The sequence below is a fragment of the Passer domesticus genome, chromosome 25 (genome assembly GCF_036417665.1).
Source record: "Passer domesticus isolate bPasDom1 chromosome 25, bPasDom1.hap1, whole genome shotgun sequence".
Taxonomy (NCBI): domain Eukaryota; kingdom Metazoa; phylum Chordata; class Aves; order Passeriformes; family Passeridae; genus Passer; species Passer domesticus.
Window position 1 is genome coordinate 3,206,951 of NC_087498.1, and position 25,743 is coordinate 3,232,693.

Here is a 25,743-nt window from a genome sequence, read left to right on the forward strand (position 1 = left end):
AAGACCTTTTTTAATATTTCCCAGTCCGGCACCTCAAAATACTGGCTCTTTTTTTTTGCCCTGTAGACTCTGCAGGGGTGAAATGTAAGAGTTTTCACAAAGCAAATGTTCAAATCCTGGGATGGAATGTGAAGCAGAAGCAGTTTTCTTTCCCCTAATGCTGATCCCTTCTTTTCTGCAGCCGCAACGGCTCTGCCCTGGGCCAGGTGACTTCCACTGACATCTACAAGAACCCCAAAACCTACAACAAGGTGAGCTGCAGACAGAACCCCCTCAGAGAAAGTGCTGTTCTTTGCCACTGGTGCCCAGGCCTGCTCTGAGCTCCTGTCTCTGGTGCAGGTCCATGAAGTGAATGGGATTAAAATCATCACCTACTGCTCGCCGCTGTATTTTGCCAACTCAGAGATATTCCGGGAGAAAATTATAGCCAAGGTGAGCAATTCCTCCACAAATCCCTGCCTGAAGCCAGTCCCAAACCACCTTGCTCTCTCCTGTGGTGCTACACAGGGGTAATTAAGCTGTGGGTGATCATGGACAGTGGTCACATCCACTCTCTACTCCTCAATCCTCCTCAGGGCCGTTTGCAGAGCTCATTTTAGAGGTTGTGCCCAAATCCTGCCAGGTTCCTTCTCCAAGCTCTGCCAAAACAGGGGCATCCTGCTATTCCAAGTCTCTCCCTGCATGTGCAGGTTCCCCAAGCTCCAGGAGATGTTTGGATGCCATCAGGATCACCCACTCCAGGCTGGGAAATGCCAGGGAAGGAACAGCAGCTCCTGACTCTTGGAACAGACTTTAAAAGGAAAAAATCTCTCTTTCCCACAGACAGGGGTGGATCCTGGCAAGGTGTACTTGGCCAGGAGGAAATTTGTGAAAAAGCAGGGGAAGGGCACAGCACAACCACCAGCAAAGCTCCCAAAATTCCTGCTGAAGGAGAACAAGGTAACTCAGCTGCTGAGCTCCCAAAAAGGTCTCTCTGTCCATGAGTACAACCCCAAGTCTCCATCAGACGGCTCCCCTTGACATGGGATTTCCTGCACTGTTTTCCTGGCCACATTTCCCACCTCTCATCCCCTTTCCTCCCCACCTCCGCCTCCATTCCTCCCCAAACCTGAAGGTGCAGGAGAGCTGGGAATGGCTGGGAAGCTGGCATGGGAACATGGGGAGCAATCTGCAGAAACCAGGCAACTCTGGCCTCCTTCTCTGGGGCTGTGCCAGCAGTGCAGCCCCAAGGTGCCCTTTCAAAGCCCATTTCTCAGTCACCTCAGCCCCATTTGCTTTGCAATGCTGAGCAGTTTTGAAATAAATGAATCATGCAAATTATCCTGATTAATTCCAGCCCCAAGGGGCAGCCAGGCTGGAGTTAGTCCAGATTAAAACCCTTCCTATCAGTGGGTAGAGGTGCAGTCACCTGGCAGCACCCCACCTGTGCCCTGCCCTGACTCTGCACCTCTGCTCTGCCACAGACCTTGTCTTTGCAAGAGCTGCAGAAGGACTTTGAGAGCGCCTCTCCAACAGACACCAACAACAACCAGACCACTGCCAACGGTGCCAGCATCTCCTACGTCACATTCCGCCCTGCTGCCCCCGGGGCTGGGCCAGGGCAGAGCCCTGGGGAGCTGGGCAGCAGCAGCACCCTGCAGGGCAGCACCCTCAGCGTCCTGCCCGCGGCAGAGCCCGACCCTGTGCTGACAGCACCGCCCTACCTCAGCTTCCACACCATCATCCTGGACATGAGCGGGGTGTGCTTCGTGGATCTGATGGGCACAAAGGCGCTGAGCAAGGTGGGTGCTGTGCTGCCAACACAGCTGGGCAGCAGGGACCTTCTGCTCTCTCACACAAAGGTGTTTACGTGCCTCAAATCACAGAATTCACAGAATCACCGGGTTGGAAGAGACCTCAAAGATCATCGAGTCCAACCCAGCCCCAACACCTCAACTGCACCCTGGCCCCCAGTGCCACATCCAGGCTTTGTTAAACACACCAGGGATGGTGACTGCACCACCTCCCCGGGCAGCCATTCCAGAACTTTATCACCTTCCTGTAAAAAACTTTTCCCTGATATCCAGCCTGTATTTCCCTTGGTGCAGCTGGAGGCTGTGTGCTCTGGCTGTGTCAGTGCCTGCAGACAGAGCCCAGCCCCAGCTGAGCACAGGCACCTTGCAGGGAACTGTAGAGAGTGATAAGTTCACCCCTGAGTTTCCTTTTCTCCAGGCTGAGCACCCCCAGCTCCCTCAGCGATTCCTCACAGGCCTTGTGTTCCACTTGTGTGGCTTCTCCTCTTCTGCATCTCTGATTTTCTCCTTCAGCCCCAGCGCTGATAAAAGTCTTTATGCATAAACACGAAGCTGGAGCAGCAGTGTTTTTAATCCTCTCTCTCCCATCTCATCCCTTCCAGTTGTGTTCCAGTTACCAGAAGATTGGGATCAAAGTGTTCTTGGCAAACGTGCATGGTAAGCATCCCCAAAGAACACATTTCCATGGGATCTTCCCCCATTTCTGAGCTCCTGACAAACAGCAGAACCTTTTCTGTTCTTTATTCAAACTGTGAGATGTCAGTCCTTAGCTGGACCAGGGCAGAACAGATTAAAGGAGAAAACAGAAGAAAGGAAAGAGAATCACTGTTCTCTGTGTGCGAAATCAATGTTTTCATTTGTGAAGTTATAAGGCTGGGACATCTCCACACTCAGCATGCAGGAAAACAGATCCCCACACTCATTTCTGCTGCAAACCTGCTTCTTCTGAGCCTTGCCTTAGCTCAGAGGACCCCAGCAGCCCCACACACCTCCAGAATTCCTCCTGTGCTCTCCTCCTCGTTCAGCTGTCTCCTTTCTCCAGCCCAGGTGTACGATGACATCAGCACAGGGGGAGTGTTTGAGGAAGGAGGCCTGGACAGAAGTCACATCTTCCTGACCATCCACGATGCTGTTTTGTTTGCACTGGCCAGCATCAGGGAATTTGTCCACCCGCCCATCTTGGAAGAGGTAAATTTGCTCCCCAGCCCATGGGATTCTCCTCTTTGGCTTCCAGGCTGTGTCAGCACAATGAAAAATCACAAATTGCTACTGCACCTAAAGAAGCTTCATGTTTATTTTGAGTGGTAAAGGCCTAAAACCAGCGAAGTATTTAATATTCTAGTTGTTGTGTACAGGCCCAGCAGCTTGTGATGGAATGGATTTCCATGGGAATTCAGAAGTGTCAATGGTTTACACAAACCCCTGGCTGAGAGATGAGCGCTGTGCCAGCCTGGAGGAACCAGAAGAGCTGTTCCAGCACTGTGCCTTCAGTTTGGTGCTGGTTGGAACAGGCAAAGGCAGAATTTGGCCCCCAGTGATGAAGAAATGAAGGCAAAGCTCGTGCAGCTGGAATAGTCCTGGAACCCACGAGTGCTCCATTGGTGGGAGGAGAACAGGAGGAATTCTGAGGCAGGAATGTGGCCCGTGCTTGTGGCACCGTGTCAGACAGGCTCTGTCCCCAAACAGGGGTTGGTTTATCGTGTGCCAGCTGGAGTTGGCACCAGTAGCACCTTTATCTCCCCAGGAGGAGTTAAGGTATCTCCTATCAAGCCAGGGCGATAGGCAAACGCAGATAAACACCTGGAGCAGGACTCCTCCTGTGCCCCTTCTCCTGGGCATTGCCTTTAGAGCATGGGTCACCTTTTAGGCCTGGCTTAGTCACTGTTTTCACTCCTTTTTGACCTTGCACTCTGCTAATTTGTGCACTCAACTCTTCCCTGCACAGAGGCCAACCCAAACAGAGCTCTCCATCTATGACGAGTCTGTGGACGAGGGCAGTGCAGAGTACAAGAACCTGGAGGAGGTGAGTTGGAGTGCCAGGGGTCACTGCAGCCGTGGGTATGAGGCAGAAATTGGGACTTCTGATTGCGATTGGTTAGATGGGAAATCATCTGCAAGTAACTGCAGTGCTTCAGAAGGTTAATTGTAAATAGAATATTAAATCTCTGTCTTGAGGAGCTCTGGAAGGCACCTGGATGAGGGGTAGGTAGGTCACCCCACAGAGGAGTCCTTCAGTCATTCTGGACCACACAGCTCAGGTTCAGCCTGACTTGTGGTCTGCACACACTGGGGGGAACTCAGAGAACCAGGTTTGGTTCATGCCCAAAAGAAAAGTTATCAGTGAAGACTTTCAGCACAGGTTTTGTGAATGCTGCAGTGATTTTCACCCAGATGTGGGCCTTGGGAGGAGCTCTCCTCCTGGGCTGCCCTTCCCGTGCTGTCCATGCCCAGCTGGAAGCATGGAGAAGGGCTGGAGCTCCTGGGGGTGTTTGTGTGACAATAACACCGAGCTGTGTCACTCTGGCACCAGCCCTGACCCCGCTCATCCTCTGTGCAGAGGAGCCCTTCAGTCATTCTGGGCCACACAGCTCAGGTTCAGCCTGACTTGTGGTCTGCACACACTGGGGGGAACTCACAGAACCAGGTTTGGTTCATGCCCAAAAGAAAAGTCATCAATGAAGATTTTCAGCACAGGTTTTGTGAATGCTGCAGTGATTTTCACCCAGATGTGGGCCTTGGGGGGAGCTCCCCTCCTGGGCTGCCCTTCCCCGTGCTGTCCATGCCCAGCTGGAAGCATGGAGCTGGAGCCCCTGGGGGTGTTTGTGTGACAACGACACCGAGCTGTGTCACCAACCCTGACCCTGCTCATCGTCTGTGCCCTTTAGGAGATGTTTGGGAGCATGTTCCACTCAGAGACCCAGACAGCTCTGTGAGCACAGCGAGCGCCGGGCAAACCCTGCAGAGGAGACTCCTCTCTCCCACCCCTCCGTGGAGAGCTGTGCTTCTGCCTGGGGACACGACGGGTTTGCAACGAGGCCATCACCCTCCAGAGCTGCCAGATCCTCCCTCCTCCCTGCTCTGCTCGTGGCACTCTGAGCAGGCAGAGCCAGCTGGGGCAGCAGGAGCTCGGGAGATGCCATCTCGTGGATTCTCAGCTGCAGGCAGGGGCCTGAGCTCAGGGGATGCTCAGCCACCCTTTGCCCCTCACCATCCTCTGCCCAGCTGGAATTGCATCGCCTGGCCATCCTGCTCCTCGCCTTTCCCTCCTCCCTGTTTCCCCACGAAGTGAAACCCCAGCAAACGCTGAAAGCCTCTCAGGGTTCACTTCAGGAGGTGTGGCAGGGCAGCTCTGCCAGCTGCTGCTGCTCTCTGATGTGCACTGACCCGGGGGCTGGACTGCAGCCCTCCAATCTCCCTGCGTTCTCTGCAGCCTCTGCCTCTCCTCTTCTGTGCCCCAGCATCCCAAAAATCACTGCCTCGGACCACTGCTGTGTTTCTGGCACCCCAAAGACCTCAGGACTCTCTCAGCAGGGCTAAATTCTGAAATACATCTATTTTTTCTTACTAATAGGACAGGTGTGTGCTCAGAAATAAGAATTATGTGCACATTGTCCTGCCTGCCCAGTGGGTTGAGTACATGAAAACAGATTCTATTTTTAAAAAGCTATTTCTATTTTAATACTCTAAAATGCTACAAATATAAGCAAGCTTTAGTGTATGGTTTTGAAGGACACAGACGTTGTTGAGCTGATTGCTGAAGGCTTCCTGGGGCTTCTCTGCAGCTCCCACATGTCTCATTTTTAAGGAAAATAGAGCTTCCTGAACCATCCTTGCTAGACAGTCACTGAAGGGAACAACAGCACAGCCTGCCAGCTTGGTTTTATGTCACATCTCAATAACCAAGTCACCACTTCTCTACCTCAATTTCTGATTATGTGGTGCAGGAGAGTAATAAAACCAAAGGAGGGCAGAAAACCCCACTAGCTGATGGTTATGACTTATTTTAGTCTGAGACAACAGTGGTTTCTCCAGAAATCTCCATGTATAGCTTGTTTTACAAGGTAAAAGCAAGAGATTAAGCCTCTTAAATGATCTTTGAGGGTGATTCCTCATGGCCTTTTGTACTGCCTGAGTGCTCCTTTAAAAAAGTGATAATTTTGAAAGAAAGACGACGAAGAAATTGGTGTAGAGCAACAAGAAACTTTCCTGATCAATATTTCTGGGTCTCTGAGGTGGCATCACGTTAAAAGAGGGAAGTTCCAGTTCCCAGCTCTACACTGAGAATTCTTTACAGGAGTTTGCTTTCCCAGCCTGGGGTCTGACAGGCCAAATGCAGGAATCCAAATGCAGAGGCATAAACCAGATTGTATTTCCTGAACTTCCTGCAAGAAATGGGGTGGGATGTCACGAGCAATGGCTCAGAAAGAGCAGCAGTGGCTCTCCTGCAAATCATGACCCAGGCAGAAGGAAATCCCATTTCCGTAGCCAAATTCTGGGTCAGTTCTGGCAATAAATGCAACACCAGCAGGTAAATGGCACTGCTGGAGGCACAATGTGGCCAAAGTCATAATTCCCAAGTGCCTGGGCAGAGAATTAGGGGAGCTCAAAGTCACATTGGTGAAATATTTTCACTTCCAGTAAAATATTCCCATCATTGCTCTTAAGTAAGTAACAGTGAGGTTGATATGTTTTGGCTCTGAAGCCTTACTTGGTAAATGCATGATGTGTAACCATCTCAGAAATGTTTGTAATTTATTTAATTTAATGTTTGTTTCGTTCTTTCTTTTTTTTTTTTTTTGATAATAAAGAATGTGTGAACAATCATTGTCCTCTTCTGCTGACTCAGGGGCAGGATTACCAGGGCTGTTCCCATCTGGGCTTTGGCATACTGGGACAGTTTGTGCCATGGGAAGCTGGGATTAATCTTCACATTCTGTTCAGAACAGCTGTAAAGAAGGGAATAAGGAGTGTTTTGTTGTGCTAGTTGGTGGAACCAAGGAAAGAAGTGACATATTTTGAAAAGCAGGTGGATTTAAAGTCTGTCAGGAGTGGGGCTGCACAACAGAGACTCCCTGGGCTGTCCCTTGGGCAGTCCTGGCATTCTCCTGCCTCACTTGTGCCCCCAATGAGCCTGGGGATGGTTATTCCCCACACGAACTCATTTTGTCCCCATCCTTTGGGAGCAGCACCCGAGGGTATTGGGATGAAATTCTCCCCTGTGAGGGTGGGCAGGCCCTGGCACAGGGTGCCCACAGAGGCTGTGGCTGTCCCACCCCTGGAATTGTCCAAGGCCAGGCTGGAAAGGGCTTGGAGCACCCAGGGACAGGGGAAGGTGTCCCTGACACGGCAGGGGTGGAATGGGATGGGATTTAAGATCCTTTCCAATGCAAACCATTCCTCAACTCCGCACTCCCCTCTACCGCCGCCACATCCGCTGCAAACTACAACTCCCAGCAGCCCCCGCGAGAGGAGCGGTTCAACCCCGCCTCCCCTCCACTCCCATTGGTCGCCGTGCTGACGAGGCGGGTGGCGATTGGCTCCCGCTCACGCCCATCAGCGGCGGGGGCGCGGCGGTCAGTGATGGCGGGCGGGCGGCGGGCGGTGGCGGTGGCGCTGCTGGCGCTGGGCTCGGTGCTGCTGGCGCTGGCGGCCGCCGTCCTGCTCCGCGCCTTCGTGCTGCGAGCCCCGGCCGGGCTCCCGCGGCTCTGGGCACGGAGCGCCGGCACCGCCGCCCTCAGCGCGGGCGAGCGGCGGGAGCTGAAGGAGGCGCTGCGAGGTGAGGGGGCCCGAGCGCTGTGAGCCCCCCTCGCCCCGGGACCGGCCCCTCCTCAGGGGGGACCCAGGGCACGGGGCGCGTGTGGAGGCAGCCGCTGACAGGGTGCTTTCCATGGAAGGAGTCACAGCAGGACTAAGGAAGTGATTGAAAATCTGTGCTGGGCGCTGCTGAGGCCACGCCTGGAGCGCCGTGTCCCGTTCTGAGCGCTGCAATTCAGGAAGGGCTTAGAGAGTCCAGGGAGGGGAATGGAGAGTCCTGAGGGAGCTGGGAAGGGTCTGGAGAGTCCTGAGGGGGCTGGGAAGGGTTTGGAGAGTCCTGAGGGAGCTGGGAAGGGTCTGGAGAGTCCTGAGGGAGCTGGGAAGGGTTTGGAGAGTCCTGAGGGAGCTGGGAAGGGTTTGGAGAGTCCTGAGGGGGCTGGGAAGGGTTTGGAGAGTCCTGAGGGAGCTGGGAAGGGTCTGGAGAGTCCTGAGGGGGCTGGGAAGGGTTTGGGGAGTCCTGAGGGGGCTGGGAAGGGTTTGGAGAGTCCTGAGGGGGCTGGGAAGGGTTTGGGGAGTCCTGAGGGGGCTGGGAAGGGTTTGGGGAGTCCTGAGGGGGCTGGGAAGGGGCTCAGCCTGGAGCAAAGGAGGCTCAGGGGGAATTTGTGGCTGTGCACAACTCCCTGCCAGGAGGGGACAGCCGGGGGGGATTTGGGATCTTGTCCCAGGGAACAGGGACAGGAGGAGAGGGAACGGCCTCAGGCTGGGCTGGGGAGGCTCAGGGTGGACATCAGCAGGAATTTCCTCCTGGAAAGGGCTGGAAGGGGCTGCCCAGGGGGTTTGGAGTGCCCGTCCCTGGAGGTGGCACTGAGTGCTCAGGGTGGGGATCGGGCACAGCTTGCACTCAGTAATCCCAGAGGGATTTTCCAGCCTCAGCGATCCTGTGCTTCTCCTGAGCCAATTCTTGCCCTGTGTTGATTTTCTCCACCGTTTCCTGCTTGTACACACAGAATTTTGCCAGACACCCGTGAAGGCGTTTCCAGACATCCCTTTGTCCACTGCATAAGTCACTGTGGGGATTTTCTCCCTTTCCTGTTCTTGCTCACCAGTGCTGGGCTGTTTGTGCTGTCTGACGTAGGAGATTTGAGGGGTTTAGCTCTCAGTAGGGCTGGCACTGTGCAGGAAACCACAATCTGGCACCAAGTGATAAAACCCTGTGTGTGAACCTCATACCTTGCTGGCTTGTAGGATTTATTGCCTAGCAAATCGTGTTTGCATTCTTTTTTAATGGGAAAATGAAGGCTCACAATAGATTTTTGTGTTAATTCATGAATCACACGACCTCAAAAGAATCCATAACCTCTCCTGGCAGCTGCTGCTTGGAAAGGCAGCTGGGGCTGAGTTACTCCCATGTTCTGCAGGACAGGGACTGGATGTTGGAGAGCCTGTTTAAATGACAGACCAAAAACCTGTCTGTTTATACAGGTTAATTTATAAAGCAGTATGGAGGTGTAACAACCATCACAACCTGCTTAACTCTTGAGAAAGAGCCTTGCACTGCCAGCTCAGCTGCCAGAGGAGCCTGTGGCTCTGGGGAATCATCACCCAAGCAAATTGCAGCTGCTCCTGGACAGTAGCATTTCTAAGGATATCATTCAACACTTCAGCATGAAAAGTGGAGTCACATTGTCTGGAGAGATGCCTGGGCTGAGCTGTTAGGAAATGCTGGTGGCTGCCTGTGCACGGCCCAGCTGAAGCACATCAGTCTCTTTTTGGTCATGGCAGCTCGTGCTGTGCTGTGAAATAATGTTTAAAGCCTGGAAAAGCACTCAGGAACATAAATGTGCTTCCACTTTTGAAGTGCAATTCGAGCTTTGTTTGGTTTTGGTGTTGAGTGATTTCTGTTCTGTGTTTCTTTGAAGGGGCCATTAAAATCCCAACTGTGTCCAGGTCTCCAGAGGATTTGAATACAACTGCCATGGCAGAATTTGGGAGTTACATTCAGAAAGGTACTGGACTTTCAGTCTTGGCAATCTCTGCTGCTCCATTTTCATAAACAAATTGAAGACAGTATGTATCATTCCTGAATATAAGAGATTTTTTTATTTTTCCTGAAGAAAGACCTGTCAGAAATGTTACGTGTGGGTCCCCTCTGTAGCAGTGGTATCAATGGCCCCAAAAGTTCAAAAGACTTCTTGTAATGGTGGTTTTTGGTCCTTGAGATGGTTAAATGCCATAAAGAAAGTAAAAGAGGATGGCTGCTGCTGCTTCAACCTGATTTTTGGGCAGTTCCATCACTGCTCCCTGCAAAAGAGCTGCAGCACTGCTGAACAAGAATTCTCCTTTTGTTTGGGAGAGTTTCAAATCCCAAATGAGATGGATTGGTAGAAGTGTGAGAAGTTTTATTCTCTGCTGTGGCCAGTCTTATTTACAGTTCCCCCCAATGCTACCTAGCTGACAACTCTATGGAATAGTGCTAAAATGGGCCATTATTGTTAATTTTTTTTACATGTGTCTTTAATTTTTTTTTCTTAACAGTCTTCCCGGCTGTATTTTCTTCCAAGTTCATCCACCATGAAATGGTTGGGAAATACAGCCACCTGTTTACAGTCGAGGGCTCTGCCCCTGGCCTGCTGCCCTACATGCTGCTGGCACACATGGATGTGGTGCCTGCTGCCCCCGAGGGCTGGGATTTCCCTCCCTTCTCAGCTGCAGAGCACGAAGGTTTCATCTACGGACGAGGAGCGCTGGATAACAAAAACTCTGCCATTGTGCGTGTGCCTGGTAATGTCCTTCCACACAGCCACGGCCTGGGAGAGGCACAGGGGAGCAGCCCAGCCTCTGGGAGTTCACTCTGGTGTCTCTCTCTCGCCCCTCTTTCTGCTGGGGATCAGTTCCTGGTTTGGATCAATTCCAAGTCCTGCAGTTTTCTCCCGGCTTTCCCTAAAGATGGAGTGTTTTCACTCATTCTTCACTGTTACTGAAGAAAAGAGGCTTAAAAGCTGTGAAGAATCTGGAGAATCATATTCACAGATGCAGATGTGTTTGGTTAAATGCCAGTTTAAAGTTTTATGGCACAGGTGGCCAGAGAATCCATGGCTGCCCCATCCCTGCGAGCGTCCAAGGCCAGGTTGGAGCAGCCTGGGATAGTGGAAGTTTCCCTGCCTGTGGCACAGGATGAGCTATAAGGTCCCTTCCAACCCAAACCATCCATAATTCTCTGTCAAATGCTGTGTTTGAAACCAGGGATAGACCTTGTCCTTTTTCCCAGGTGTCACAGAGGCACTCCAAGCCAAAACTGGCCCTTGGAAAAGGCTTGAATTTCAAATTAAATGTGTTTGTTTAATAAGCTAGACAAACAACCCTGCATCTTTTATCCAGCCCGTGGCAGAACAGAGCTGTTGTACTGAACACATTTGGGAGGAATGGATTCAGAAAAGATGGATTTGGGAAAGATTTCTCATGGGGAAAAAGTTGATGGAAAAATTAATACGGAAAATGTTCCTTTTTGACTTTGATGATGACTTCCATGGCAGCCCTGTATTTAAATTTGAACAGATGTTTAGTGTCACACAGGACACACTCCTAGAAAGTTTCAGGATGTTTAATGATCAATTTCAAAGCATTGAAACTTAAAAGTTTAGGTTGGTGCTTCATTCTGCTGCGAACTGCACAAGTAATTCCACAAATGGCCAAAAAAAAAAAATAAAATCAGCAATTCCAGTGAACATGGCAAAAAATGGGTCCTGACAATTGAGGTGATATGTGAAAAATTAAGTCATTTCAATTGAAAAAGAGAGATGGAGTAATAGAGCAAATGTATTGTTTTACATATATATATATATATATAGCCACAGCAAATGGTAGATTTGATTTTTTGATTTCTCATGCACAGATTAATTTTCTTGCTCTGTTTCTGTCATCTTGGCACTTCTTTACAAAACATGCAGCTCCTTAAACTGCCTGGATTTGGGAGCTGCAGAAAGCCAGTCCGGGTGTGTGACAGGCACTGTGAGGGAACAGTGAATTCCTGGATAATTCTGCCTCTGGGGGCTCCCTGTGCAGTTTGTCCCTGAACCAGCTGCTCTGTATTTCATGTCCCTGCCCTGGCACCTGTCAGAGCATTATTGATCAAAACCACTGCAGTGTCTTTTCCAGGGAATGGGAATATCCTCAGTGGGAGCTGTAGGAATCAAAGCTTAGCTGTGAGCAGCACAAGGGCTGTGAAAGCATCCCAGTTCTCTTCCATGCATTCTGCTGCATTTATTCTCCTGATTGCCGCCCAGGGATGGTTCAGCACATTCTGCTTTTCCTGCAGGGCATTCTGCAAGCTCTGGAATTCCTGCTGAGGAGGAATTACAGACCCCGCCGCTCCTTCTATGTTGGCATTGGCCACGACGAGGAGGTATTTTCTTGGTATTTTCTTTCCTTTCCTTGCAACAACAACCTGTTTGCATTGTTCCTCTAGGTAACAGGACTTCATTTTGAAACATTGTTTAGCTGGAAGGTCTTTCCTGTTTTTCTTGGTTCTGTGGGGAGATACTGTGTCAGGCCCCAGGTCACGGTTGTGGATTGATTGTTTGGCTTGGAGTGACATTCACAAAGGGGTTGGTGTGATGGGCAAAGGGAAAAGAACATTGGGGGGTGTCACTTCAGATTCTTTTCTGCAAGGAAGGTGCAGCAGGAATCCCATTTTGGAGACAGGCAGAGCTGGGTTGAGATTCACATGGTTGTGCCAAATGTTCAGGAAGAACTGGCAGATGTGTTCCAGTGGCACAGGGACAGGGAGGTGGGTTTGGTTAGGCACTGTCAAAATATAAAGACAAAGAATTATTAATAGTTGAAATAAATAGGTCTGCAGTTGTAATCTGTGGAGTTTACAGCTCTGAGATATCCAAATGAAAGCAGCAGTCAGTGACTCATCAGTGAGAGCACTCCTCATCATGGCTATAAATTCATCTGCTATCAGGCCATTAACGATCTCCAGTTAATTTTGCTGGAAGGATCTTTGTGGTTGCTCTGGAGCTGTTCCCCAGGGGATTTCATGCATTCTTTGTGCTGTAGCCAACAGCAAGGTGCTTTCCAGTTTTCCTCCCAATGTTTTGGCTGGATCTGATCAGTTCCTCTGCCTGCATTGCACAGGTGTCTGGGCTGAAGGGAGCAAAGAAAATTGCAGCTCTGCTGGAAGCCAGAGGAGTGGAACTCTCCTTCCTGCTGGATGAGGGGAGCGCGGTGCTGGACGGCATCATTGCAGGGGTGAAGAAGCCAGTGGCTATGTAAGAGTGAGCACAGAATGTGATTCATTTTCAGTCATTAATCAGTGATGAATGACACTGTTGATGTCACTGCAGAATGCTTTCAGGACGTGTGGCAGCGTTGGTGCTGCTGGAGCTGCAGCAGTGGCACAAAGTGCAAGGCAGGGACCTTCAGCCTCTGCCTGCTGCCCGTCACAGCCATGCTGACAGAGGCACAATGTTCCCTGAGCGTTTTAATTCTGTGCTGTGGAGCTCTGCTCGCTGCAGAAGCAGCCCAGAGTCAGTCCTGCAGAGATCCAAGCACTGTGTTAATGATTTGTTGTTGCTGCTTGAGTGGTTTTTATCATTCTGAAACTATGCAGAGTGGTTATTTTTATCTACAGTCTGTGCGTATGTGTTTGGAATTACATCCGTCATTCATTTGTTAATTAATTGATTAATTTATCATTGTCCAGGATTGCTGTCACAGAAAAAGGTTCAATGACACTGAACTTCACTGTGGAAAAGGAGCCAAGGCATTCATCCTTTCCTCCTAAGGAGACAAGTATTGGCATTCTGGCAGCAGCCATGGCCAGGTGAGAATTTCCCTGTCACCTGATGTAAAAAACAGTCAAAAAACCTCCTGAATCACTGATAAATGACTTTTTAAATATTTGTGTTTAGAGTCTTTTTCAATCTGCTAGTCTCTATTTGAAATTGCAGTTTGTAGCTCACTTTGAAGGGCAGAAATGAACCTCCCAGCCAGGGAACAACTGCCAGGTGTCTGCAGAGTCTTTGCACTTCAGCTGTTCCAAGTGTCAGCCAGTTCTTTAAAAGCAAGACAAGTGCTGTCTGCCCTAATTTCCTCTGTAGCAACAGAGATTCCTTTGTTTGGGTGGCAGGATTTGTTCCTGCACATCCCTGCTACCTCAGCTGGGAATTCTCCAAGCCAATGAACACGGAATAAAGTCATAATGTGACTGCAGAAATAATTTCTCTACATCTCTGTGTAGATACCAAATTGGCTAAGAAATACATATTTTAGAAAAACTTAGTATGTTCAGACATGGTGGGGTTTGTGTGCTATTTTTCTGGATTTTCATGCCAGGCTTTGGGATTTTTGCTGCTGCTTCTCAAAGGAAATCTCTGCACGTGACTGGAATGCCCAGGAATCTGTGGAGCTGTGCTTGCACATTTACTTACCAGCAGAGCAGAGTGTGATTGCATCTCCAATAACAGAGATCCATTTCACAAATCAAATTCCTGACATCCTTCTGGAGCAATAACAGCCAAGAGTTGTTTTTTAACCTTTTCAGTGTTGAAAACATTAACAATTTGTTTTGTAGGCTGGAGCAGAATCCCTTGCGCAACCTGTTTGGCTACGGCCCAGAGGTCATGACTATGGAGCACCTGGCAGCAGAGGTGAGGAGACAGGCAGGATTTCATTCCCAAATTTCCATCAGAGTAACCCAGTGAAGAATTTAGTTGTGTAGAAAGGATAAAATAGCTGGTTTTTCTCCCAAATTATTGTTCCTGCTGGAATTGTTTTGTCTATATTCAAGTGATTCCACTGTGCTCTTGATGAATGAAAACTTTCTGATTCATGGTTTTGTTTCTTGCCCATAGTTCAAGTTTCCTCTCAACATCATCATGAGCAATTTGTGGCTGTTCTCACCTATTGTCAGCAGGTAAGAAGAGAGATCCTTGATAAACATCCCCAGCCTCTCACCCTTAAAAGATGAAGCCATTCTAATCTTCCCAGGAAATCAGTTATTTTATAGTTCAGATAATTCAGTGGTTTCCTGTTAATAACCACTCTGTTAATTGAATAAGCCATCATTCAGCTTATTCACTGTGGAATTATGGTGCTTATTTTTTAGCAATATTCAACTTATCTGAAAAATTTTGATTGTTTCTATTTTTGTAGAGTCCTTGCCTGGAAATCTTCCACCAACGCCTTGATCCGAACGACCACTGCAGTCACCCTGTTTAATGCAGGAATCAAGGTACTTTCATTTGGGTTTTTCTCTGTGTAATTATGATGAAACAATTAGGACATTTAATTTCCACCTATTTATATCCAGTTCTAAGTCAGTGTGGGCCCTGTGTGGTGCCACAGTCTCATTCTTGCCTCAGATATGGCCTGGATTTGAAAATCACAGTTGAAAATCACTTCCTTTCAGAAGTATCTGATCTCTGTCCACCACTGTTAAAATTGTTAATATTTCAGCACAGACAAGAAAATGCAGTTTTTGCATGATCCTACAAGTGTCATGGGCAATATTTGAAACTGTCACAGTCACAAACACTTCCCTGACCCAGACATTTGCAGCACACGTCTGGGGTTTGCCTGAAGTGTGTTAAATGTGCACCTTGGACTGAGAGATAACAGCCAGATCCTGCCCTGATAAGGAGGTGGAGCTGTCCAAAAATCCTGGAGCCCTGGAAAACAAACAGGCTGTGTTTGGTGTGTCTCTAAAAAAATCTGTGAATGAAAAGCATCCCTGGACAGGAAAAGATGCAGTGGCTGAACAGTGACACGGAGTGGCCAGGAGGGAAGTGACACCCTGCTTCCTTGGTTTTTTTTTTTTTTTAAAGATTACATGGTTTTGTTTAACAAAGTTGTAAATATTCAGTCTGTAGGTAAGAAGAGTTATGTGTTCAATAAAAATCAGTTATTAAGAGACTTACATTTACCCAAATATGAAGCATGTACTGTGACAATGAGGTAAAAATATCACTTTAAAGAAATTCCAAAGTTTCAGAATTTCTCAGTATAAATTTCCTGAAGGGAGAAATCTTAGCTCAAGATAAAAACTTCTATAGAAGTAACAGTTAACTTCATTTCTCTTGATTTGATGAATATTTCTTTGTGTATTTATCTGCATTTTAGATAGGGTTTACAGTGTAAGAGACATCACGCTTGGAAACAGTGGAGCACCCGAGGCCTGCAGTTGTTTGAGCAGTTCTGAGTTTTCAGCTGGCATTTTATTCTGGTTTTCACTTCCTTTTAAACTTTGGCCCTTCCTTTTTCCCAGGTGAATGTCATCCCTTCCTCTGCGAGAGCCACGGTGAACTTCAGGATCCACTCAGCTGAGACAGCTGCTGAGGTAGCCCTGCTCACATCTCCTCAGCTTTTGTGCCACTGGGATCATCTGGGATGTGGAATGGGGGAGTTTGGGAATCCTGCACTCCTCAGGAGGCCTGACAGGCCTGTCCTGCCCAGGGCAGCTGTGAAATGCTGTCAGTACAAAACCTCTTCCCTCCCCAAGCCTTTGCTGGAAGTTTCTCTCTCTGGAAGCTTTTTCTGGATTATTTGGCCATGGTTTCCAGGAGCAGCAGGCTGAGCTCCTGCCATCCAGGGCTGAAGCAGTTCAGCAGTGCCTTGAGACAGAGATGTGCATCTGATGAAAGAATTCAGCTGAAGTATCAGCCATGCACTCAGAAGGGGACTGACACACACTTTCAGCCTGTGTGTGCAGCCACAACTGACAGTTCACAGACAGATGTTTTCTGGAAAGCTGAACATCTGCTGATGTCTCCAAGGGCTGCTTTCTCATTTCTTGTGCTCCTGTTGTGTCTGTGTTTCACCCACAGGTGCTGGAGGCAGTCAGGAACACCATTGCTGATGACAGAGTGAAGATTGATGTGGTGGAGGCCTTTGACCCCCTGCCCATCAGTCCTTGGGATGAGCAGGCATTTGCAGTCCATATTTTTCAAAGAACCATCCTGGACACTTTCCCAGATGTTGACAGTGTGGTCCCAGGTGACAGCAGGCACATGATGATGATTGTTTCCTCTTCTGCTTTTCCCTCCCCCAGCAGTGCCTTGTTTCCATTTGCTGTGTACTCTTCCACCCCAGCTGTTAACTGCTGGAAACAGCTGTTTTTTCCTCTTTTTATTCCATTCCCTCTTTATGCTTTCAAAGTTTTAATGTTGTTTTTTAGTAGTGGAAGTAAAAAAGCAAACAGGAAGCTGACAGAAACAATGAGCCTTGAATTGGGCTCTCTGCACATACAAAGGAATCTCTTCAGGGAAGAAAGGAATTGTGAGGGAGAGGAGGAGGTCTTCTTGCTTCAGTTCTTCTTTTATTGTTTTCATAGCTGGCAAAGCCATTCCTGCTTTTCTGTATTGTTCCTTATGATCCCAGCTCCTTCCCTCTCTTGCAGCTCTTTCCTAACTGTGCAGTTGTTGATTGAAGTTTGAAGCTCAAATTTTTGGGGAGGCTGAGTGTCAAAGCTGTTCCTGGGTTGAGTTGTGTGTTCAGCTCCTGCTCCTGAAGGGGAGAATGTTCTCCAGCATGTGCCAATCAATGTTTGCAGTGCTGCTCTTCATGCAGTCAGGACTGTTATCATTTGCTTTTCCTCTCTCCTGGGGAAAGGTGGGGCACTTTTTGAAGTTCAGTTGTTCCTCTCCTGCAGAACAAACCTGAGGTTTGTTTTCCAGGCACGTGCATTGGAAACACGGACAGCAGGCACTTCACCAACGTCACCAAGGCCATTTACAGGTTCAACCCTGTGCTCCTGAACCAGGATGATCTCCCCAGGTACTGAGCTCTGCACCTGGGCACAGGGAAAGAGGAGATCCATGGGCAGAAGGAAACCCAGCCTTGTGTACCTTGGCCTCCCACGCTGTCAGCCCACCCATTTCCTGCAGATTTGGGTGCTGGGGATGGAAATTCCCCTGGGACAGTGTCAGCCCTGGCTCTTTGTTCCTTCAAATGCAGGCAGGACCCATTCAGGTGTTTGATTCTGTGGTGCTGAGTGGATCCTTTGTGTGCTGCAGCAGTGTGAGAGGTGTTGTTCTGGTAGTTGGCCTTGTGCTGCAGATTTATCCACATATTTGGACACTTGGCACTCTGAATTGATTTGAAATGTCCTGAAGTTATGTGATAACAACATCATCATGCAAGGGATTGTTTGCTTATTTAGATTTCTCATTTTATTGAGGTGCAGGTGATGCAGGAGTGGAGTGTTCTGGCTCTACAGGAATGGCCAAGAAATGGGCCATTAGGATTCTTTCAAGATTAGATTTTTAGGTTTTTTCCAGACAAAGGCTCTGAGCCTTTGAGTCAGTCCATTTGGGTTGGTTGCAGTGCAGTTTTTGGCCAATATTGCTGTGTTTTCCTGCTGTGCACTGCTTTGTGAAGTCAACCCAGCCAAGCAGGGTGCTGGGTTTGTGCACTTGGGTCAGAAATTCCCCCTGGCCTGAAAAATGTCCTTTTTCTTCCAGGATCCATGGGTTGAATGAGAGAATCTCCATTGAGAATTACGAGAAACAGGTGGAGTTCCTCTTTCAGCTGATCAAGAACTGTGACATTGAGACACTTCCAGAGCCCCACGCCAACTCCCACGAGCTCTGAGAGACTTCTGGGAAGAGCAGCTGCAGGTGGACTCTGGGACAGGGGGCTGAAGATGCAGTTTTGTCTTGTGTATTGAGCTACAGCTGCAATTTGGGGTTTTTTATATTGTGGTTTGCATACAGATGGGAAAAGTGCTGGTTGTGTGATAGGAACCTGGCCAAACCCCACAAACAACCCTGATTTCTGCTCTCCGTGGTCTGATGTGCAGCCATTAATCTGACACTAATCTTTTTCAGCACTTAAAGCCTCTGAAATTGGTAATCACTAAAAATCTAAGCTATAATCAGCAGTCACTCCCCACTGGAAGGTGACTCAGCCTGTGAGCTTCTGACCAACTCCTTTTTTATGGTGAATGGATCTTTCTCAGGTGAGGACTGTGCCAGGAGCTCTTGGGGAGGGTTTGTGGTGTGCTGAAAGGGTTCCTGTCTCTGGTGCAGCCACACTGAGAGGTTCTTGCACTGCTGCTGGGCACTGCTGCTTCCCAGGGGCTTTTCCCAGGGGATTCTCCCAAGCTGCTTCCCAGGGGATGATCCCTGGTACTCTGAGCCAGGGTCAGTGTTCACTCCCATGGCTGCACTGACTCCTCACTCTATTCCAGGTACTCCAGGACTTCCATGTTGTTGTAACTGAGGAGGTGCTGCAAACTTTCCTTCCCATCGTTTTGGTGATGATTTTTTTCCCTCCCTGACTCATGGTGTGGCTCAGGGCGTGTTGTGCAACTGGGTGGCAGAATAAGGGATTGCAGAATAAGGGATTCCTTTAAATAAGGAATTAAATCCTTGTCTGCTCATCTCTTTTCTCACTGAATCACTTTATGCTTCCCCTTTGCTCTTCTGAGAACTTAATTGTGAAGAATGTGAAGCCCTTCAGTTTCTCCCAGTTCAGAGGGCTCAGAGGTTTGTTCCTTCACTGCCAGTGCAAGCAATTTCCATTTTCCTGCTCAGTTTTTTGGGAACCCTGGGGAAGGCAGGCCATGGATGTTGACTCTGCTTCATCTTGCACTTCTTGCCTACCTATGACAGCACTAAAGGGTTCAACATTCTCTTGGCCTTGGCAGTTGGGGTTACCAGTATTAATTAGACAAATAATTTATTTAATCAGTTAATTAAATTAATTCTATCAATAAATAGTTAACAAAGTGATGCTAGCCAAAGAAAAGCCTGAAAGCTGCTGTGACAGTGCCAGTGCCTGTGCTGCAGGATCAGTGCAGCTCCTCCTGCTGCACTGATGTGTCTGTTTTTCAGGGCTTAAATTATGCACTGGAATGGGTGGATGTTCTGCTCTAAATTCATACTGTGAAATGTGCTGGAATGTACAGGAAATACTCTGAAATGTATCCTGAAAAACACTGATGGAACTGTGATTCCAATACTTTCCATCCACCGTTCTCTTATTTATTTGTAGTCTGATCTTATCACTGTGGCCAGAGGGCTCCAACTGTATCACTGAATAATTGAAACAAAACTGACAGTTTCATCTAATAAAACAAGGAATGTGAATTCTTTTCTGATGATTATTTAGTCTTTTTATGTAGCTGTGTAATTGAAGTGAAGTCATTTCCACACCTGAGCAATCCATAAAGTTTCCATCAAAACAAACCCACCTATTTTCCAGCCAGCTTTAATCTTTGCTGCCTTTTCTGCACAAAATCAGCTCACCCTGGCCAGGCATTGTTGGGCAGTAAATAGTTTGCATCTTTTCTGGTTTGCTGCACTTTGTGATTTGCTCAGGCACGTGTCTGTGGCTCTTTTGTGGAGGTGTCACTGCCCCTGTGAGCTCCTGTGTGCAGGCACAGCAAAAGTGATGTGTCAGGGCACAGCACTGAATGGAGCACAGCCTGGCAGTGGGAGGTGCACAGGAGGATTTGGTGTTGTTTTTTTCTCTGGCAAATCTCTGTAAAACTGAGTTTAAAGCCTTTGCTTTGGCTGTGGCTGTAGGGGGCCAATTTTGTTTAACAGCTGATGGTTGTGCTGCCAGTCAGACAGACTGGAAAAATGGGAAAACAGGGAGAAAATGGGAAAAAAAATCTCATGAGAGAGCACAGGTTGTGAAAATCCTGACCTGGGTCACGCTGTTGTGGTGAGGAAGGAGGGATTTCTTGCCTGTTGTACCAGCAAATATGTCCTAAAGACATAAAGCATCCTTTATTTTCTGTAATCTTCCCCCAGCCAAAACCCCTCACCTCTGTTTTGGTGAGGATTGTTTCTTCAAAGGAAGAAGATTCATTTTGCTGCTGAAGGAGCAGCGAAGGGCAGAGGGTGCTGGGAAGGCAGGGCTGGGTTTGGCAGCTCCTGTGTGAATGTGTGCCATCAGATTTGGCTGGGGCAGCTCCTTGCAGAGCTCATTAAGTGCAGCTCATCAGCCAGCCCTGGGATCTTGCAGAGCCTCTGCACTGGGGACGTGCTCAGCAGAGCTTTGCTGCAGCCTCAGGGGCCCCCAAAGTGCTTTAAACAGAGCCTGTCCTGCAGCATCCCCTGGGGAAACAGCTCATTCCCATCTTTACCCACTTTCCCAGTCCCTCCTGATGATTATCCCTGCTTTTTCCATGGGGCAGCTTTGCCTTTGTGCTCTTAAGCCTCTTTATTTTATCACGTTTGCTGCCAGGTCATGGCTGTGACACAGTTCCAGGGTCACTCAGTGTTTGGTGTCTGCACACAGCTCCTGACAGAACAGGTCCCTTCCCACCCCATTTCACTGGCCAGGAGTTGCTTCTGAAAACATCTTTTCCTGTGTGGAGTGTGAAATTCACATCAATAACAACAATAATGTGAATGATGCCTTTTCTGTTAAGATCAGCTCCAAGCTTGCAGTGTGAGCAGTTACTGGAGAGTGCCAAGCACATGATGAAAACACAGATGAATGACTCCAGGAGCTATTCTTTTCGTGTTGCAGTGAGTCACTGTGCCTGGAGCAGGGAGAGCAATTACCTCTGACTCACAGAAGGAAGGAAGAGCCTGATTTTCTGCTCTGAATTCAGGTAACTCAGTCATGCTGACAGATGTGATTGGAGCACCGTGTTAGCCCAGTTCCAGCGTGTGGTACATCCATGGCAGCCTCCTTTTTGCCCTGTTTTTCCCCAATTCCAGCACGTGGTACATCCATGGCAGCCTCCTTTTTGCCTTTTTTTTCCCCAATTCCAGCACGTGGTACATCCATGGCAGCCTCCTTTTTGCCCTGTTTTTCCCCAATTCCAGCGTGTGGTACATCCATAGCAGCCTCCTTTTTGCCCTCTTTTTCCCCAATTCCAGTGTGTGGTACATCCATGGCAGCCTCCTTTTTGCCCTGTTTTTCCCCAATTCCAGTGTGTGGTACATCCATAGCAGCCTCCTTTTTGCCCTCTTTTTCCCCAATTCCAGTGTGTGGTACATCCATGGCAGCCTCCTTTTTGCCCTCTTTTTCCCCAATTCCAGTGTGTGGTACATCCATGGCAGCCTCCTTTTTGCCCTCTTTTTCCCCAATTCCAGTGTGTGGTACATCCATGGCAGCCTCCTTTTTGCCCTGTTTTTCCCCAAGCTGATGTCCTTGTGCCAGCACTGACTCCGAGTGAGCTGTGTGCAGTTGTGAGGCTGCTGTGGGCCAGCTGAGCTGGGCCTGCTGCACCCTGGGGAAAAGGTCACATCCCACACCTGCACTTTCTAAAGAAAGCTCTGTTGCTGGGCTCTCTTTAACAGAACTTGGTTTATTTTCAGCCCCAAGTGGCCGTGGGGAGTTCAGGCTCAGAGCTGGAGGAACAAGGTGTTTACAGAGTTGTTTCCTCCAGCTTTGCATTTGACACTTGGATTCTTGGCTCCTCTTTTGCTGTTTCATTTGATATTCCACGGAGCTGCTGAAATCCATTTTCTCCAGCAGGTGCTGTGAAAATTTCCCTGTCTCAGTGCTGTGGAGTGAGACATCCACGGAGAGCCTGGAGGCTGCAGAGGAGCAGTCCTCACCTGCAGCTCAGCCTGTGGCCCTGAATTCTCTGGTTCTCAGTGCTCTTCACACTCCTGCTTGACCCCTGCACAAATTCTTGCCAATCTCTTCGCTCCTTGCTGGCGCTCTGGAACTTTTACAGAATTTTTGTCCCTTCGGTCCCACGTCCAGGCTCTTGACCCAGCCCTTTGGAGCTGTGCTGCTGTGAGCTCCCTGCAGTGCTGGCAGCTCTGTGCCACCACCTCAGGGCCTGCAGTGGTGCAGCAGTGCTGCCCGGGGGTGATTTTCCTGCCGGGGCAGCCCGGGGAGGGCTGTGTGACACTGGAGCGGGGGCTTGGCTCGGCTTTCCGCTCCCACAGCTCCCGGGGCAGCGGCAGGCAGAGATAAAGGGCTGGGGAAGGGAGGGCCCTGCTCCCTGCAGATCCCTCTGCTGATTGAGAGCTGAGCTCAGAGCTGTGCTGGGGGGCCCAGAGGAAGCTGCAGTCACTTCTCAGCAGGAAGGAAAATGACCACATGGAAGGGTGGTTAGAGCAGGGGGCAGGGGACAAAGGGAAAATGCTCTTCGGCACTCAGGGATTTGCCATGGGGTTGCTCACAGGGCAGGGGGTCTTACAAGTGGCATTCAAATCATGCAGCTTTTCCCAGGGTGCTTTTCATGCCTCTTTTAATTCATGTTTTTAACCCAGCACAATGGTGTGGTTTATTGCAGCCCTGTAAATGCTCAGGTCACTTGATCATTGTGCCTTACACTACACAGATGATGCCATGGAGGGGCCTGGCTCAGATATTCTGATCTGATATCCTTCCACTTGGAATTTTAAATGTTGGTACTGCAGGACTGCCTTGTTGTATGTAAACACATTAATCCAAAGTCCTCTTTGGGATTTTGGGAAGAGAGAGGGTCTTCATGGAGCAGGAAATAGGGGGGAATTAGAGATTATTGTGTATTTTTTTATCATCAGTCTCTGGTCTGGCCAGCCTTGTGGTATCAGTGTTTTCTTCAGCCTAATTCTGACCATGAATGAATTCCCTCCCAGCCCATAACTGGAACAAAGCTGCCATGTGAGGCCCATCCCCAGTGGCTCCGTGGCAGGTGTCCCTGTCCCTGCTGCCCACCGGATCCGCTGACCTTGTGGAACACAGGAAAGCCAGGCCCAGGTGCTCTCACGTGGCCACCAGCCCCAGGGAGGGACCTGCAGGGGCTGCCCTGTGTTTGTCACACAGGCCAGCACGTGGGGGACACAGGAACACAGCTGGGACCTTGGAAAAAAGGATGGAGATGAGTTTGTTTGCTTCCAGGCTGGCAAAACAGGACTTCCTGGAGCTGCACTCCTGCCCCAGCTCAGGGCCAGCTGCTGACGTTGTGTCCTGCCCTGGTGAGCTGCCTGTGCCCTGCGGTGACATCTGAGGGGACAAGTCCTGCTGCAAAACCTGCTCAGGTTTGTTTTCCTGCTGACATTGCTGCTTGCAAGGAATTCAGAGGGCAGTTCCCTCGGGATCCCTGCTGAGCAGCAGCTGGGGCTCCATTTGGGATTTGGGCTGTGAGGGGCAGTACTGGAGCCAGGACAGGGAGCAAAGGCACCTCTCAGGGCACTGGCCCTCCTCTGTCAGGATTTTTGGAGTGACTTTGGCCAAACCCTTTTATCCTGCTGGATTCTCCTGAGGCCATTCCTGAGAGCTGGGCAGCTCAGCAGTGCCACAATCACGTGGCTGCTGTAAAACACACGGGCACCACATTCCACCAGACATTCCACCATCCAGCACAGCTCAGCGCTCAACTCCTTCCTTTCCAAACATTTTTGTTGCCTTTGCTACCTGCTCCCTGCAATTGGAAACCCAATTTCCTGCCCTTTCATCCTCTGCTTTTTTGATCTCAGCCTCGCTGGTGGGGGTTTTATCTATTTCTGTTTTCTTGTCTCAGCTTTTGTCCCCACACTTCCACTTCCTGAGCCTGCAGCTGGGGAGCAGTGAGGTCACCTTTGGGTGCACGTTGTTTTTGGGGAGCTGAGGGAAGGATGGAGGCTCCATCCCGGGGGAGGGATGGATTTTCCCAGTCAGGAAGGAAGGATGAAGGTGGAAGCAGAGCCTTGCAGCCAGGTTTGTTGGGACAAAGGAGAGTGGAGGCTGGGCTGGAGGCAGGGTTTGGAGCTCCAGTCCCAGCTGGAGCATGGAAGTTGGCTGTGGCTGGAGTTGTGGCTCTGGATGTCTCAAGTTTTCCGTCAGGTTTCTTTGCTGGAGGTCCTGAGAATGAGTGAAATGACCCCAAAGCTCCCCATCCCTTGAAATCCCAGAATCCCAGGATGGTTTGGGTTGGAAGGGACTTTACACTCGTCTGTTCTCCCCCTGCAATGGACAGGGACACCTTCCACTGTCCCAGGCTGCTCCAGCCCTGTCCAGCCTGGCCTTGGGCACTGCCAGGGCTCCAGGGGCAGCCCCAGCTGCTCTGGGCACCCTGTGCCAGGGCCTGCCCACCCTCACAGGGAGGAATTCCTGCCCAAATCCCATCCAGCCCTGCCCTCTGGCAGTTCAAAGCCCTTGTCCCTTGTCCTGTCAGTGCTGCTGTCTGTAACCTGTCCTGTTCTGCTCCACAGTTCTGTCCTCCTCTTCCCCAGAAGCACCAGATCTTCAGGAGAGCACCCGCTGTGCCCAGCTCGGGATGGAGCAGCAGAGCCCAGAGCTTGGGCACAATGGATCCCTGCCCAGTGCTGCTGTTTGCTGAAGGGGTGAGGGCTGAATCCATGTGGGAATCATGTGGGAATGTGCCCTCCCCATCCCCACACCTTCAGTGTCCCAGCCACCCTCGTTGGCCCAGAGTGTCTGCAGGGCCTGGAGCTGGGCTCACAGCACCACCCTGAGTAACAGCTCGCTGCTGGCTGTGTCCTGGGAGGAAAGGAAAGGCAGGAAGGAAATCAACTGCTCACAATTTCCACTCATGACAAATAAAAAAAAAAGGGAAATAAAAGGAAAGCATGAATCAGAGGAGCTGGTTCATTCAGGAACACAGAATTCTACAGAGCAACAAGGGCCTGACCTCTGTAGCAGGAGTTTTTGTGCTCTTTATTTATTTGTTGTGGGAGAATTTGGCATAAACAGAGGCAGAGTACGTGACAATATTGGTGACCTTCTGTTCAGAGCTGCCTCAGCCTGGCCGAGGGCTGAAACCCAGAGGTGCCACTGAGCACCTTCACCCTGCCGTGTGCCCCTCCGGGGGGGCAGCACCCCTGGGTGGCATCGCCGGGCACCTGTGAGCTCCCTGTCCCCAGGGGGCACAACGAGGGATCCCCGACAGCCCAGGTGAGAGCAGGGAAAGCCAGGGGGGAGGGATGAGGGATGGAGGGGTGGAGGGATGGAATCCATGGGTGGAGGGAGGGATGGATGGGTGATGGAGGGATGGATGGATGGATGGATGGATGGATGGATGGATGATGGATGGAGGGATGGATGGATGGATGGATGGATGATGGATGGATGGATGGACGGATGGATGGATGGATGGATGGATGGAATCCATGGATGGATGGATGGGTGATGGAAGGATGATGGATGGATGGACGGATGGACGGATGGATGGATGGATGATGGATGGATGGATGGATGGATGGATGATGGAATCCATGGATGGGATGGATGGATGGACGGACAGATGGATGGATGATGGAATCCATGAATGGAATCAATGGATGGATGGAGG

General features: G+C 49.7%; 2 protein-coding genes across 3 annotated transcripts in view; both read left to right on the plus strand.

Moving 5' to 3' along the window:
- LOC135286086 (ras-related protein Rab-7b-like) overlaps positions 1-5,987 on the plus strand; it is a 38,208-nt gene extending 32,221 nt beyond the window's left edge. The window contains exons 19-26 of the mRNA XM_064399046.1: positions 182-251; positions 340-432; positions 823-939; positions 1,464-1,781; positions 2,396-2,450; positions 2,836-2,981; positions 3,739-3,816; positions 4,679-5,987. Coding sequence (XP_064255116.1) covers positions 182-251; positions 340-432; positions 823-939; positions 1,464-1,781; positions 2,396-2,450; positions 2,836-2,981; positions 3,739-3,816; positions 4,679-4,726 — 925 coding nt within the window. The 3' untranslated portion in view covers positions 4,727-5,987. The remainder of the gene's footprint in view (positions 1-181; positions 252-339; positions 433-822; positions 940-1,463; positions 1,782-2,395; positions 2,451-2,835; positions 2,982-3,738; positions 3,817-4,678) is intronic.
- A 1,376-nt stretch (positions 5,988-7,363) lies between these two features.
- On the plus strand, positions 7,364-19,639 carry PM20D1 (peptidase M20 domain containing 1). Of its 2 annotated transcripts, XR_010350599.1 has the most exons (14): positions 7,364-7,569; positions 9,467-9,553; positions 10,083-10,315; positions 11,863-11,949; positions 12,687-12,820; positions 13,255-13,374; positions 14,125-14,200; positions 14,405-14,466; positions 14,706-14,784; positions 15,817-15,888; positions 16,376-16,544; positions 17,225-17,324; positions 18,011-18,507; positions 18,739-19,639. XR_010350599.1 is itself a non-coding variant. In XM_064399034.1 (13 exons), exons 1-13 carry the CDS (start codon positions 7,374-7,376, stop codon positions 18,138-18,140), a joined length of 1,545 nt encoding a protein of 514 aa, XP_064255104.1. In that variant the 5' UTR covers positions 7,364-7,373; the 3' UTR covers positions 18,141-19,639. The 2 variants fall into 2 exon arrangements, 1 of the variants encoding a protein (XP_064255104.1); XM_064399034.1 differs by having other exon boundaries at positions 18,011-19,639.
- Positions 19,640-25,743: the final 6,104 nt, after the last annotated feature.

Coding starts and splice junctions, on each gene's coding strand:
- PM20D1 (XM_064399034.1), top strand. CDS start 7,374: ATGGCGGGCGGGCGGCGGGCGGTGGCGGTGGCGCTGCTGGCGCTGGGC. Junction 9,554..10,082: donor TGGGAGTTACATTCAGAAAG/GTACTGGACTTT, acceptor TTTTCTTAACAG/TCTTCCCGGCTGTATTTTCT. Junction 14,201..14,404: donor TGGAGCACCTGGCAGCAGAG/GTGAGGAGACAG, acceptor TCTTGCCCATAG/TTCAAGTTTCCTCTCAACAT.